The sequence below is a fragment of the Haliotis rufescens genome, unplaced genomic scaffold (genome assembly GCF_023055435.1).
Source record: "Haliotis rufescens isolate VD_foot unplaced genomic scaffold, xgHalRufe1.0.p SCAF_12, whole genome shotgun sequence".
NCBI lineage: Eukaryota > Metazoa > Mollusca > Gastropoda > Lepetellida > Haliotidae > Haliotis > Haliotis rufescens.
The window spans coordinates 31143209-31159593 of NW_025963802.1; the positions used below are offsets into that span (position 1 = coordinate 31143209).

The 16385-nt window shown below is 43.4% G+C and overlaps 1 protein-coding gene across 2 annotated transcripts in view; it reads left to right on the top strand.

Annotated features, from left to right (window-relative positions):
- Positions 1 to 15853, top strand: part of LOC124117278 — a 34044-nt gene extending 18191 nt beyond the window's left edge. The window contains exons 17-25 of one of the 2 annotated variants that reach the window (XM_046479097.2): positions 97 to 270; positions 1182 to 1533; positions 9557 to 9678; positions 10285 to 10422; positions 11909 to 12064; positions 12980 to 13165; positions 13748 to 13940; positions 14653 to 14986; positions 15756 to 15853. In XM_046479097.2, coding sequence (XP_046335053.2) covers positions 97 to 270; positions 1182 to 1533; positions 9557 to 9678; positions 10285 to 10422; positions 11909 to 12064; positions 12980 to 13165; positions 13748 to 13940; positions 14653 to 14941 — 1610 coding nt within the window. In that variant the 3' untranslated portion in view covers positions 14942 to 14986; positions 15756 to 15853. Of the gene's footprint in view, positions 1 to 96; positions 271 to 1181; positions 1534 to 9556; positions 9679 to 10284; positions 10423 to 11908; positions 12065 to 12979; positions 13166 to 13747; positions 13941 to 14652; positions 14987 to 15754 lie in introns of both variants that reach the window. The other variant, XM_046479089.2, reaches the window with a different exon arrangement.
- The last annotated feature ends 532 nt before the right edge of the window (positions 15854 to 16385 follow it).

Here is a 16385-nt window from a genome sequence, read left to right on the forward strand (position 1 = left end):
AGACCTTCATTACTTCGGGATTTGCTCCCACATCAACTGCAGGCCGTAATATAACTGGAATACTGTAAAACGCAAAGTCACTTACTCACTCCCAAGGTTCGTGTGGTGCTCCGCCTGATGTGGATGGCGGAAGCCTTGTCGGGGCTCCATCTGCATCTTACAGCATCGGCAGCAGCGTCAACTACGAGTGCGACATCGACAACAGCATCGTTGTTCCCAGATTCTGTCTATCCTCCGGACAATGGTCAGAAATGGGTTCGGTTTGTAACGGTAAGTACCCGTCAATGTCTTGTTTTCTTTGTTTGATTGTTGTTTAACGCCGCACTCAGCAATAGTCCGGATCTTCACGGGTTGTCGTTCATGTATCAGCATGTATCAGCGGATTATGTGTGAGCTATCACGAATACTATTTGTTTAATGTGAGTTTGAGCCGCGATGTCGGGAATAGAGGAACATCATCAGCCGCGTGAACCACACCCCCTAAACATCCTCCACGGTAATGGAACGTTGAATGAATGATGTTATATTCCGCTGACAGCTACGGTATTAAATAAACTGGTGGGCAAAAAAAATTTGAGCACCATATATTTGGTGATGAAACAAAAAAGAAGGGGTAATTTGGTAGTGATCTTTTTTTATATACTGGTACCCTAGTTGTGTTTTGTACCTTAAGTTTGCAGTGTTTGGGCGATTGTTTTCATAACTTTGGGAACCTCTCAGTCAAATTCAGTTTTCAAGTGTATGCTTTCTTCTGCCCGGCAGTTTAGTAAAATGTATTAAGGAAACTAGTGGTTAATAGCATGAGCAGCGGTCTATGTCAAGTCCTCATACTTGTTGTTACTCTGCCTGGCGCTCGGCATTTAGGGGCTAAAACAAGTCCTGGTCGACTCGGAGTCAGTATACTGTGTCTGAATGGGATGTTCATCACACACACACACGTGCGCGCGCGGACACACACACACACACACACACACACACACACACACACACACACACACACACACACACACACACACACACACACACACACACTCACCTCAATGGGCTAGCATTATGAAACCGGCGTAGGTCTGTAAGAATACAAGCAGATACGTACGTGCATGCACATCGTCATATAAGTAACATAATCTTGAGCGCGACGTTAAACCCCAATTCACCTCATCACACCTCTTAATTATAAGGGGGAACAATAACATCAACTACAACAACTACAACTACGACGACTTCAACACCAACTACACCTACAACAACAGCTGCACCAACAACTACCACAACTACAACTACAACAGCTGCACCAACAACTACCACAACTACAACTACAACAACTACCACAACTACAACAACCGGTCCCTCCGTGGCATGCGAGGCTGGTTACACAGGCAACACCGACGATGGTTTCTGCTACAAATATTTGGGAACTACAACACGGTTTGGAGATGCAGCAGCCATCTGTGATGCAGAAGAAGCTGATATTGCTGATGCCAGAACGGCTGAAACACAAGCGTTCCTCGTGACTCTGAGAGACTCCAGCGGGTGAGTCAGGACACTGGTTCCACTTTTAGTGGTGAGTGAGTGAGTGAGTGAGTTTGGTTTAACGCCGCTTTTAACAGTATTCCAGTTTCATCACGGCGGTTCATCTTAATGTTGGAGGAAAGCCCGAAGTGATGCAGGTCTCAGACGTTTCCACGGGTATGGTGCTGACAAACCTAGAAACATAATCAGGCCGAACCGTGATTCGAACTCTCGACCATAGGTTTCTGGCGCGCCAAAGGGACACAACTCTGCACAACGAATTGCGACGGCTCAGACGGCAGCAGCCGAACGATTGGTACAAATCTGTACCATAGCTGATTAAAAGTGCAGAAGCGTAGCGTTGTTTTTGGCTGGTGTTTGAGAACAATTGTACAAATCAGGTAGTGCCCCATTTATCTTTATTCGATACCGCGGACAATTAAATATACAAATAGACAATCTGTGAAATGCAGTATATGCTCTCAAATTCAGGAGGGATATTCAAAAATAACAGATGATTATAGAAATGCAAAGAGGTTATAACGAGGTGTAACATGACAATCAACAGAAGATGTTGGCGGTGTATTTAAAGGGCGCAAACAAACAAGAAAGGAGACAGGGGAGTGTGGTCTAAGTGAAGGTTTAAGATAACGTGATCAATAATGGGTCATGTCCCCACGATTGGTCAGACATTCGTGTACAAGGCGTGGCATGGTCAGAATCAGTATCCTAATGGCAACTTGAGAGAGTCTTGGCCACTCCTCTCGAAGCGCATGGCACATTTCTGCTATCGTAGCGGTTGACCTTTGACGTCTCCCGATAATGTCGCAGGCGTGCTTATGGGGGAAAGGTCAGGGCATGGCTAGCCATTGCATTCTGGCGATAATTTGCTGCTAGATTTTGTCAGTTACAACACGTGCGCGATGGGCACCAGCCTCATCGTCCGTCGTCTGGCGAGAATGTGTCAATTGGTTACCGGTACAACACGTGACCGCCGAACATGCAGATTAGCATGCAGACGACAGGTCAGTGACTAAAGTAACCTCTAGTTATCGCCAAGCGAAAGTGAACAACGACTTGACAGTTTGTGCTTGATTTCTTGAAGCCTAGTTTCTGATTAATCAATCTCGTGTTGATGACAGAGGGCGCCCTGTGTGGGGCCTATCACTTACATTTTGTGTCTGCAGAAACCTGTTCCAAAGTCTGCAAATTACAGACTGAGACACGTTGAACATATTATTCAACCATTTGGAAGCATGCCAATAGCCACATGCTTTTGTAGACGACGCATATCCAATCTGATCACAAATACTATGTTAAAGCAAGTGTTGAGAGCTTACGTGTTACTGGGGATAAAATCAACAATACTAATGGCTCAGAGCGATTTGACGACCTTTCAGTGAAGTGTCAAAATCAAGGAGGATCTCCCTATCCATGTGCAGGGAGCAACGGTCCCCGTGGAAAGTTTAGGGTGTGTTTGGGCGTTCAGGTTCGGTTCGGAAACCATTCTGTCTCTTGTTGTCATGTTTCAAAGGTGATCTTTCTTCTGACGATCGATCATAACATTTACTGGGATATAAGATAACTCAAAACCCATTACGAGTTATGGCCCTTCTATGTCCTTCCAACTGACCAATCAGATTCCACCTCATATCACTTACATTTGCGTCAAACAAAATGGCGTGAAAACGATCTGATCGATAATAGAGGTCTATTTTGTAATAAATCGGGTCTTACTGCGCGAAGTGCATCAAATCACTTGAGCACCTTGATTAAAACATGAAATGTTTGGAAAATGTCTGTTGAAGATAAGTTGTCGTTACACATGCTTTGCAAATCATGCAATCGGCCGAAATCTGCCCTGCAGTTTACGAACCGGATGTGGATTTCGTTACGCAAGTTTGATTTGGTTATGCGTAGACTCGTCTGTCCAGCCAAAATATAACTCCATAATTGCGGTCTAGTTCGGCATGGGTGGAAACCGGACTTTTAAAGTCAGTTAACTCCCTTGCCTCGGGAAGATGTTACAGTACATATGCATGTTTAAATGAATTGTGATCTAATGTCACACTGTTTTCCGGTGTCGATATGAACCCAGCAGATATGTGGACATTGACGTAAGTTTCATTGGTGCACGTTCCCCCGTAGGAGGGCAATGTCATACGTTGCCCCCTGAAAGAGGACATTGGTATAATACGTTTTCTGTAAGAGGACGATTCCCTGTCTAAGTGTATCTACGTTTCCCAATGTAACAGGACCTTGACATACTTTTCCCTGTGTAAGAAGACATTTACATACGTTCCCCTGAAGGAGAAGTTTCTTCCTGTCGGAGGACGTTGACATACGTTCCCCTGAAGGAAGACTTGATATACGTTTTCCTGTAGGAGGACTTTGACATACGTTCACCTGAAGGAATACTTGATATACGTTTTCCTGTAGGAGGACTTTGACATACGTTCCTCTGAAGGAAGACTTGATATACGTTTTTCTATAGGAGGACTTTGACATACATTCCCCTGAAGGAAGACTTGATATACGTTTTCCTATAGGAGGACTTTGACATACATTCCCCTGAAGGAAGACTTGACATACGTTTACCTGAAGGAGGACTTTGACATACGTTCCCCTGAAGGAAGACTTGATATACGTTTTCCTGTAGGAGGACTTTGACATACGTTCCTCTGAAGGAAGACTTGATATACGTTTTCCTATAGGAGGACTTTGACATACATTCCCCTGAAGGAACACTTGATATACGTTTTCCTGAAGGAGGACTTTGACATACGTTCCTCTGAAGGAAGACTTGATATACCTTTTTCTATAGGAGGACTTTGACATACATTCCCCTGAAGGAAGACTTGATATACGTTTTCCTATAGGAGGACTTTGACATACGTTCCCCTGAAGGAAGACTTGATATACGTTTTTCTATAGGAGGACTTTGACATACATTCCCCTGAAGGAAGACTTGATATACGTTTTCCTATAGGAGGACTTTGACATACGTTCCCCTGAAGGAAGACTTGATATACCTTTTCCTATAGGAGAACTTTGACATACGTTCGCCTGAAGGAAGACTTGATATACGTTTTCCTATAGGAGGACTTTGACATACGTTCCTCTGAAGGAAGACTTGATATACGTTTTCCTATAGGAGGGCTTTGACATACATTCCCCTGAAGGAAGACTTGATATACGTTTTCCTATAGGAGGGCTTTGACATACATTCCCCTGAAGGAAGACTTGATATACGTTTTCCTATAGGAGGGCTTTGACATACATTCCCCTGAAGGAAGACTTGATATACGTTTTCCTATAGGAGGGCTTTGACATACGTTCCCCTGAAGGAAGACTTGATATACGTTTTCCTATAGGAGGGCTTTGACATACGTTCCCCTGAAGGAAGACTTGATATACGTTTTCCTGTAGGAGGACTTTGACATACATTCCCCTGAAGGAAGACTTGATATACGTTTACCTATAGGAGGGCTTTGACATACGTTCCTCTGAAGGAAGACTTGATATACGTTTTCCTATAGGAGGACTTTGACATACATTCCCCTGAAGGAAGACTTGATATACGTTTTCTTATAGGAGGGCTTTGACATACATTCCCCTGAAGGAAGACTTGATATACGTTTTCTTATAGGAGGGCTTTGACATACATTCCCCTGAAGGAAGACTTTATATACGTTTTCCTATAGGAGGACTTTGACATACGTTCCTCTGAAGGAAGACTTGATATACGTTTTCCTATAGGAGGGCTTTGACATACGTTCCTCTAAAGGAAGACTTGATATACGTTTTCCTATAGGAGGGCTTTGACATACGTTCCCCTGAAGGAAGACTTGATATACGTTTTCCTATAGGAGGGCTTTGACATACATTCCCCTGAAGGAAGACTTGATATACGTTTTTCTATAGGAGGACTTTGACATACATTCCCCTGAAGGAAGACTTGATATACGTTTTTCTATAGGAGGACTTTGACATACATTCCCCTGAAGGAAGACTTGATATACGTTTTCCTATAGGAGGACTTTGACATACGTTCCCCTGAAGGAAGACTTGATATACCTTTTTCTATAGGAGAACTTTGACATACGTTCGCCTGAAGGAAGACTTGATATACGTTTTCCTATAGGAGGGCTTTGACATACGTTCCTCTGAAGGAAGACTTGATATACGTTTTCCTATAGGAGGGCTTTGACATACATTCCCCTGAAGGAAGACTTGATATACGTTTTCCTATAGGAGGGCTTTGACATACGTTTCCCTGAAGGAAGACTTGATATACGTTTTCCTATAGGAGGGCTTTGACATACGTTCCCCTGAAGGAAGACTTGATATACGTTTTCCTGTAGGAGGACTTTGACAAACGTTCACCTGAAGGAAGACTTGATATACGTTTACCTATAGGAGGGCTTTGACATACGTTCCTCTGAAGGAAGACTTGATATACGTTTTCCTATAGGAGGACTTTGACATACATTCCCCTGAAGGAAGACTTGATATACGTTTTCTTATAGGAGGGCTTTGACATACATTCCCCTGAAGGAAGACTTGATATACGTTTTCTTATAGGAGGGCTTTGACATACATTCCCCTGAAGGAAGACTTTATATACGTTTTCCTATAGGAGGACTTTGACATACGTTCCTCTGAAGGAAGACTTGATATACGTTTTCTTATAGGAGGACTTTGACATACATTCCCCTGAAGGAAGACTTTATATACGTTTTCCTATAGGAGGGCTTTGACATACGTTCCTCTCATGATCAAGGAAGACTTGATATACGTTTTCTTATAGGAGGGCTTTGACATACGTTCCCATGAAGGGAGACTTGATATACGTTTTCCTATAGGAGGGCTTTGACATACGCTCCCCTGAAGGAAGACTTGATATACGTTTTCCTATAGGAGGGCTTTGACATACGTTCCCCTGAAGGAAGACTTGATATACGTTTTCCTATAGGAGGGCTTATAAAAATGTGCCGCATAAACATTCATCGGATTGTATACTGTAGGTGCTAAGGCATAATAAATATGCCAAATCATAGAAGTTTTCCGGCCTTTCAATTGTTAGTAACCATAGTCTGTGTACTTAGGTGATCGTATAAGAGAGTATCGTTTCAGGATTTCTCTTGAATGAAGCTCTGCATAAATTACGTTACGGTCACGTACACTTATTTGTTCTTTAACTCGAGTCGCCAATGCATGTTTGTTGGGGAATTCAGAAGAGGTGGTACAGGTGTTTATATCTTTATTGAGTTCATACTTGTTTACTAGTGATAACATGTGGTATACGGGTGACATTTTACATTTATCATCTTTTTCCTTAATTGTATCGACTTGATACGGAACAAGTCTGTGCTGTAATATTCTTTTAAATGCAAAGTTAATATCATACTCTTCCAAGGAATAAGAGAGCTCGTTGATCAATGTACGCCTGGAGAGAAATTAAGCCAAGACAATCTCTGGTGACGACGGAAGGAGAGCGTCGAGACAATCTTTGAATCTTTTTACAAAAATAACGTTGAATACGTTGGTGACTGCTTACCCTATAAACTACAAGCACATAATCCACATGGTAGTATTACCCTTTCCCATATACGAACAGCTGGGATAGGATTTAACCCCCTCCCCCCAAAAAAGAAAAGAAAAATAGCCTATGATTATAATTTAGTTTTTCACATATTAAATGGGTACGTTCTAAGGATGTTTCTGCCCCAGCCCCTCTCCTAAATCCAAATTGAAAGGGGTGGGGGATGCCTTTAGATTTGTTTGCCCACTCTTCAATTCTATTCAACAGGAGTCTTTCAAACAGCTCACTTAATACAGGAGTGAGGGTAATACCTCTGTAGTTAGTGGGGTCATCTTTACATTTACCATGGCCTTTGTGGATAGGTAAAATCTTTCCAACGTTAAACATTTTTGGTACATACTCATGAGCAACAATTTCATTATAGAATGTAACAAGGTGATGAATAATAGTATTTGATATGTTCATTAACAATGCCATCGGGACAAGGCGACTTTCCGCTTTTTAGATGCTTTATAGTTGTCAATAACTCATGAGATGTGAAAGGACAAATCAACGTGGAACTAACGTCACTGTCCCCTTAGTCATTACACGAATCATTTTCAGTCTGTTCCATACGAATATTCACATAATCAGTAAAGTCTGGGCCAAAATTGATATCATGATTTGGCATTGACAAATCCTTGAGATATTTGGGAAACAGATTACAAATTCCTTCCTGTGTATTACAGGACTCTTTCTTTTATATCTCTTGGTTGCTCTAAAGTACTCTGTTATGTCAACCTCAGCCGCTTCGTATATTTCCTGAAACCTTTCGTATTTGGGCTTTTGTTTGGAATGACGATGCTGCTTCCTAAAGAAACGTTTTGCTCTTTTATACTCAATGTAATTGACATCCTCTGTAGGACGACATTGGTATAGGTTGCCATGTCTGAGGACAATGAGATACATTCCCCTGTAAGACGACATTGGTATAGGTTGCCATGTCTGAGGACAATGAGATACATTCCCCTGTAAGACGACATTGGTATAGGTTGCCATGTCTGAGGACAATGAGATACATTCCCCTGTAAGACGACATTGGTATAGGTTGCCATGTCTGAGGACAATGAGATACATTCCCCTCTAAGACGACATTGGTATAGGTTGCCCTGAGGACAATGAGATACATTCCCCTGTAAGACGACATTGGTATAGGTTGCCCTGAGGACAATGAGATACATTCCCCTCTAAGACGACATTGGTATAGGTTGCCCTGAGGACAATGAGATACATTCCCCTGTAAGACGACATTGGTATAGGTTGCCCTGAGGACAATGGGATACATTCTCCTGTAAGACGACATTGGTATAGGTTGCCCTGAGGACAATGAGATACATTCCCCTCTAAGACGACATTGGTATAGGTTGCCCTGAGGACAATGGGATACATTCTCCTGTAAGACGACATTGGTATAGGTTGCCCTGAGGACAATGGGATACATTCTCCTGTAAGACGACATTGGTATAGGTTGCCCTGAGGACAATGGGATACATTCTCCTGTAAGACGACATTGGTATAGGTTGCCCTGAGGACAATGGGATACATTCCCCTGTAAGACGACATTGGTATAGGTTGCCCTGAGGACAATGGGATACATTCTCCTGTAAGACGGCATTGGTATAGGTTGCCCTGAGGACAATGGGATACATTCTCCTGTAAGACGACATTGGTATAGGTTGCCCTGAGGACAATGGGATACATTCTCCTGTAAGACGACATTGGTATAGGTTGCCCTGAGGACAATGGGATACATTCTCCTGTAAGACGACATTGGTATAGGTTGCCCTGAGGACAATGGGATACGTCCTCCTGTAAGACGACATTGGTATTCGTTCCCCGACAGGAGGATGTTGATAATCGTTCCATTGTAAGAGGACATTGATGTTTTGAGGATACTTTGAAGGACATTGAGATACGTTCCCTACTTTGAAGTACATTGAGATACGTTCCCTACTTTTTAAGGACATTGAGATACGTTCCCTATTTTGAAGGACATTGAGATACGTTCCCTACTTTGAAGGACATTGAGATACGTTCCCTATTTTGAAGGGCATTGAGATACGTTCCCTACTTTGAAGGACATTGAGATACGTTCCCTATTGTGAAGGACATTGAGATACGTTCCCTACTTTGAAGGACATTGAGATACGTTCCCTATTGTGAAGGACATTGAGATACGTTCCCTACTTTGAAGGACATTGAGATACGTTCCCTATTGTGAAGGACATTGAGATACGTTCCCTACTTTGAAGGACATTGAGATACGTTCCCTATTTTGAAGGACATTGAGATACGTTCCCTACTTTGAAAGACATTGAGATACGTTCCCTATTTTGAAGGACATTGGGATACGTTCCCTATTGATATACGATCACCGTTTAATAAGACACTGACATACGTCCCGATGTCACAGAAATATACATGATCAAACATTATTAACACTGTATGTTTCTCCGACAGGAACTCGGACAAGAATGTGTTTTTGAACATGAAATACAGAAGGAACGGAGACTTCTGGTTCTGGCGACCTAGCAGATTTAACAGAGTAGAGGACTCCTACACAAACTGGGACATCGGCACCAGTGAGTTAATTGTGACTCGCCAGTCGTACTGGAATATTGTTGTGTGAAATGTAATGAAGGCCTTGTCGCCTTGTCGTGCTTTGGTTAATTTTGTCCCTTTTACTTCTTTTGTTCGAGATATAACGCGTCAGTACCACAATGACCCTTCTTGGATTCCGTACCTGACAGATTTGTTGTGGAGAATAATGTCGAAACACTTTCCAATACAATATAAATGAAATATATTCTGGCTGGGAATACGGGAAAAAAACACGATCACAGAACTCAGTCTCTGAGTGATTGAGTTTTGTTTAACTGCGCTTTGAACAATATTTTCGTTTTATTATGGTACTTGTTACCTGCCTGAGGCTTTGCATTAAGGGGATAAAACAAGAACTGTCTGGTTCTGAGTCAGTATAATGTGTCTGAGTATAATGTATCCATGTTAAACTGCGGTATTAAAGTAGAATGAACCCCTCATAAGTCCGGACTTGTACAAGGGGCAACAAAAACACGTCACGATATAAGACTTTGTGAAACAATATTGACCTCACCTCACCTCACCTCACCTCACCTCACCTCACCTCACCTCACCTCACCTATATGATTTTTCTACTGTTTCTCCAGGCGCCGGCCCTAATGGCTTTACTGACAGGTGTGGCTACATCGGGGCTCAGTCTACCGGAAACAAGTGGTTTGCGTCAAGGTGTAATGCGGATTGGGACGTAATTTGTAAGAAGAGTTCTTTGGCAAGCACATCTCGTGGTAAGTAGATTTTTCCCGGATGACATAAATTCGAACACCCGATGGCCTTGTAATTTCGCAATCGTTCAAATGCGTTTATTTGCCTCTATAGATATACTGCCCCCTGTACATCTGATACCTGTTCCGTAGATATAATGTACACGTGAATATGTTACCAGCTCTACAGATATCATTTAACAAACAAAAACTGTATCCGGGGATATTTGCTCTCGGTTCTATAGATAAACTGTACGCGTTTATATCCGATATAAGATCTATAGATATGATGTTCGAGTGCACCTCTGATATTAGTTCTATTGATATGATACAACAGTGCATATCTAATACCAGTTCCTTAGATATGATGTACACGTGCATGTCTGATACCAGTTCCTTAGATATGTTGTACACGTGCATATCTGATACCAGTTCCTTAGATATGATGTACATGAACATATCTGATACCAGTTCCTTAGATATGATGTACATGAACATATCTGATACCAGTTCCTTAGACATGATGTACACGTGCATATCTGATACCAGTTCCTTAGATATGATGTACACGTGCATATCTGATACCAGTTCCTTAGATATGATGTACACGTGCATATCTGATACCAGTTCCTTATATATGATGTACACGTGCATATCTGATACCTGTTCCTTAGATATGATGTACATGAACATATCTGATACCAGTTCCTTAGACATGATGTACACGTGCATATCTGATACCAGTTCCTTAGATATGATGTACACGTGCATATCTGATACCAGTTCCTTAGATATGATGTACACGTGCATATCTGATACCAGTTCCTTAGATATGATGTACATGAACTTATCTGATACCAGTTCCTTAGATATGATGTACACGTGCATATCTGATACCAGTTCCTTAGATATGATGTACACGTGCATATCTGATACCAGTTCCTTAGATATGATGTACACGTGCATATCTGATACCAGTTCCTTAGATATGATGTGCACATGCATATCTGATGCCAGTTCCTTAGATATGGATATGATGTACACGTGCATATCTACAGATATGTATTTGTTGTCTCTCGGCCAAAACAATCCAGTGATTGACATCATGGGCATCCACATGATTAAGATACGACAACATGCTATCAACAATGTCTCCGAGCCTGACCACCCTACCCGTTTAGTCTTACGATAAAGCGAAGGATGACATTTAGTCCCAGAAACAAAGTCATATCGTATAAAAATATATATTTACAAAATAAAAAATAAATCAAATCAAATGGAGCCCAGAACATTCCTTTGTAGAGCTGAGGCAATCTAGACTTGCCAAATCATTCTAGACTTGAGTTTGACTCCTTGCTTAATTTACTTTCTCGGCTGTGGGAGAAAGGCGAGATAAGGCGTTATATCCAGGTGCAATCTACTTGTATTGAAACTAGTACTTGATATTTATGCCTACTCAATGCATCTATGTTGGACATCGTGTTGAAAGATGCCTCGCTTTTGTTTCTAGAAAGCCCGCTCATCCGGCATCGTCGCGCCGCCACCATCTGCGACGACAGGAGGGGTGACTGTCAAGCCGTTATCGACGTCATACCTGACATGTGCTCAACGTTTACAGTATACGCCGAAGATTGCCCCGCTTCCTGCGGTAGCTGCAACCCTGACGGTAAGCTGGCTGAAACTCCCCTACAGCTCCCCTGTCTGTTACCCCCCCCCCCCCCCCCCCCCCCCCCCCTACAGCTTCTTGTCTGTCTGTTACCCCCCTCCAGCTGCTTGTCTGCCTGTTGGGTCCCCACAGCTGCTTGTCTGTCTGTTACCCCCCCTAAAGCTGCTTATCTGTCTGTTACCGCCCTCCGGCTGCTTGTCTGCCTGTTACCGCCCAACAGGCTGCTTGTCTGCCTGTTACCCCCCTACAGCTGTTTGTCTGCCTGTTACCCGCCTACAGCTGCTTGTCTGCCTGTTACCCCCCCTACAGCTGCTTGTCTGCGTGTTACCCCCCAACAGGCTGCTTGTCTACCTGTTACCCCCCTACAGCTGCTTGTCTACCTGTTACCCCCCTACAGCTGCTTGTCTACCTGTTACCCCCAACAGGCTGCTTGTCTGCCTGTTACCCCCCCTACAGCTGCTTGTCTACCTGTTACCCCCAACAGGCTGCTTGTCTGTTTTGTATATGTCTGGTTGATTGTTTTGCATATGTCTGGTTGTCTGTTTAATTGTATATATCTGGTTTGTTGTCTGTTGATATGTGTGACTGCTTGTCTGGTTGTCTGTTTACTTGAATATGTCTGGCTGGTAGTCTATTTATTAGTCATTGCATCTGTCTGTACCTCAGACTGGCTTATCATTCTCTCTCTCTCTCTCTCTCTCTCTCTCTCTCTCTCTCGCTCTCTCTCTCTCTCTCTCCCTCTAGTTCATAAATTTCTCTGTATTTCCGACTGTCGGCTACATTTGTGTGTGTTTTTGTTAGGGTTAAGGTTAGGGTTAGGGTCAAAACAATGAATACAACAAAATTGATTGAAGCGCGTGTACAATGACAGTTACGTACGTGGAAAGTGTAATCAAGTCGTGAGCTTTCTTTTAGTTGTGAGCTGCGCCGTCCCGACCCCCCAGGCCGGCGACAACACGGTGCTGCAGACCGCATCCACCGCTCGAAATCCCGGGCAGGTGATTCAGTACGCCTGTACCTCTGGTGTACCAGCATCGGGGAATCTACAACGTGCCTGCAAGAGGGATGGCACCCTCACTGGAGCCCGTCCAACCTGTGCGGGTGAGCTACATGAATGTGTGTGTTTGTGCGTGCGTGCGTGCGTGTGCGTGTGCGTGCGTACGTGTGTGTGTGTGTGCGTGTGTGTGCGTGCGTGTGTGCGTGTGCGTGCGTACGTGCGTGCGTATGTGTGTGCGTGCGTGCGTGTGTGTGTGTGCGCGCTCGCACTCAGATCTATTCCAGCCACATGACGATGATCTGTAAATAATCAAATCTGGACCAGACAGTCCAGTGATTGATATCTTGAGCATTGATCTCATTGATACGATGATATGCATCAAATCAATTCAGCGAGCTTGACGACCTGATCCCGTTAGTCGCCTCTTACGACAAACATAGTCGCCTTTTACGGCGAGCATGGGTTGCTGAAGACCTATTCTACCCCGGATCTTCACGGGTCCCCGATACAGTATATATATGGAACTGTTATGAGGTATGCATGCGTATATGATCATATCTACAGAATTGACAGGTGAGGTGAGATCAAATGAGGTTTAACGTCGCGTCCAAGATTGTTGCACTTATATAGCGACGAGCATGCACGTGTGTATATGATGATCTATGTACATACATTTCTCACTACAGGTGTGTCAGCCACAACGTCCTTCGTCCCAAAGGGGGAGTTACGTCCCCTGCAATACGCAACGCCACAAATACAGATATACGGCCCCTCCCCACTGACCACCATTACACGATCAGGTAATGTGGTCACGTGGAGGGCGTATTGTCGGGAGCCAGGCACAATCAGACTGATGATAATGAGAAACACAGGCAGCACGTGAGTTGTAACACACGCCGATGTTATTGTTTATTTGTTTGTTTGTTTGTTTGTTTGTTTAAAGCCTCAATCAGCAATATTCCAGCTGCATGAAGTCGGTCTCTAAATAATCAGATTTGGACCAGAAAACCCAGTAGTTGACATCATGAGCATCGATCTACGCAATTGGGATGCGATGACATGCATCAACCAAGTCAGCGAGCCTGGCCACCCAACCCTCTTGGTCGACTCCTACCACAAGCATAGTCGCCTCTTAGACAAGCATTAGTTACTGAAGACCAATTCTAACCTGGATCTGCATGGCTACACTGGTGTAATTGAGTAATGAACACTGATGGTGTTGAGGAGTGAGTGAGATAGGTTTAACGCCGCTTTAAACAGTGTTCCAGTTATATCACGGCGTGTCAGCTTCATGTGGGAGGAAAGCCCGAAGTGATGCAGGTCTCAGACGTTTACCACTTTGATGCAACCCACGAACACGGGTATGGTGCTGACAAACCTAGATGCATGATCGGGGCGAACCGGGATTCAGACCCACTGCCATATGATTCTGGCGTGCCGGTTTTTTATCCTTCTTTTCTATTTCCTTTTTAGTGACTGAAAGTAAAACGTAATTCATCACATGTTTTAAACTTGTTTTCGGGTTTTGCGCACCTGAGGCTAGGCTACGCTGTGAAGACCCCAATGATATTCATTCTCTTACTCTTTGTAGGGTGACAATCATTGGCACTAACGACGTAGACTGTAGACGGAACCGAGTCATGGAGTGGGACATACCATCCGCTCAGAGAATATCTGTGCAATCTGGAGACTTCATCGGTGCAGCTGACCTGGCAGGTGGCCGGCTCATGTACAGCTACTGTGACGACTACAACAACTACGGCTACCTCGAGTACAACTTCCTCAGTAATTCACTCTTGGTTCCAGGAGCACAACTAGCCACAGACTCCAACTACTACCTCTGTCTTGTTATCCCGGTCAATGCTGTGATAGGACCATAGACATCACGACGCCAACAGTGCCGACATAAGTACGACTTAATCTTGGTAAGTATCTATTTCGATCAGGGCCCACTTGCACAAAGCGATCTTAGCGCTAAGATGATCGTAACTCCCATACTTTAACATAGGATTACGATAGTCGTAGCGCTAAGATCGTTTTGTGCAAGTTGGCCCAGGACAGCGAATAATTTCAGGCAAAGTAGACACAATTTATGAATAACAACTTCTACTTCTACTTATTCTACTGTAACGGCGACGTTTCGGTATAGTTCACTATACCGTTGTCAAGCAAGGCTGAATAATGATTGTTGTTGTTGTTGTTGTTGTTGTTGCATTAGGTGTTTAAGAGGTCGCCTTCTGCCTAGGCAATGTCGACTGACCTGTCCCACTTTGGGACTCATGTTTGTGAGTAGGGTACACATATCTATTGTGAGTTTGGTATTCACATAATGTCTGTTTTTGTATTGATATGATTTCTATTTTCGTATATTGATATAATTTCATTTCGATCCTTGGCTTCTCTGTTTATGTACGTTCGAGTAGCTGTCCATCTCTCAGAAATAGAGTTAGTTTGGCATCTCTTGGCTTTAGGAGATCTATGACAGACAGCGGTGTTATAAAAAACAGTGTCTCGGGAACACATATGTAGACGGGTTTGAATGTGCTTCTTCTCCAGTCGGATGAGGCTGCTGATGGTGTTGATTGACACGTATCGTTGTAGACAACGGATGAATTCTTTGAGAGGCAATAATTTCAGATACTCAGTAAAGTTCGCTATACATTATTTTAATTTGACTTTATTATCTTATAACAGAACCAGAACCAGATTCCACAGAACCAGAAGTCTCATATCACGTATGAGGTTTGTCATTTGACATTTTCAAACGTTCAGAAATAAACGTTTTAGCAGCAGTGCTGTTTTATGTTTTTTATGTTTTCAAATCCTAAACAAGCCGAGTGAATGAGTTGGGTTTGACGCCGTTCTGACCAGTATTCCGGTTATATCACAGAGAGGAAAGCCTGAAGTGATGTAGGTTTTAGACGTTTACCTAACGGGTAGGGCGCTGACAAGCCAGAAATATAATCGTGGCGAACCGGGATTCGAACCCAAAAAGAGAAAAGTGCATGTTTATCACAATGCTGCCTTGCTACTCATAATTATCTGACCGCCTCCGTGGTCTAGTGGTAGACCGTCCGCCATGAGAGCGGAAGGTCCGGGGTTCGATCCCCGGCCGCGTCATACCGAAAGACGTTAAAAGATGGTACTTGTTATTACCCCGTCTGGCGCTCGGCATTAAGGGGCTAAAACAAGGACTGGTCGGCTCGGAGTCAGTATACTGTGTCTAAGTGGGGTATTCATGTTAAACTGCGGCTTGGTATCTCAGTGGGCTAGCACTAAAAATCGGCATCAGTCCGGACTAGTACAAGCAGCCACACAAACACA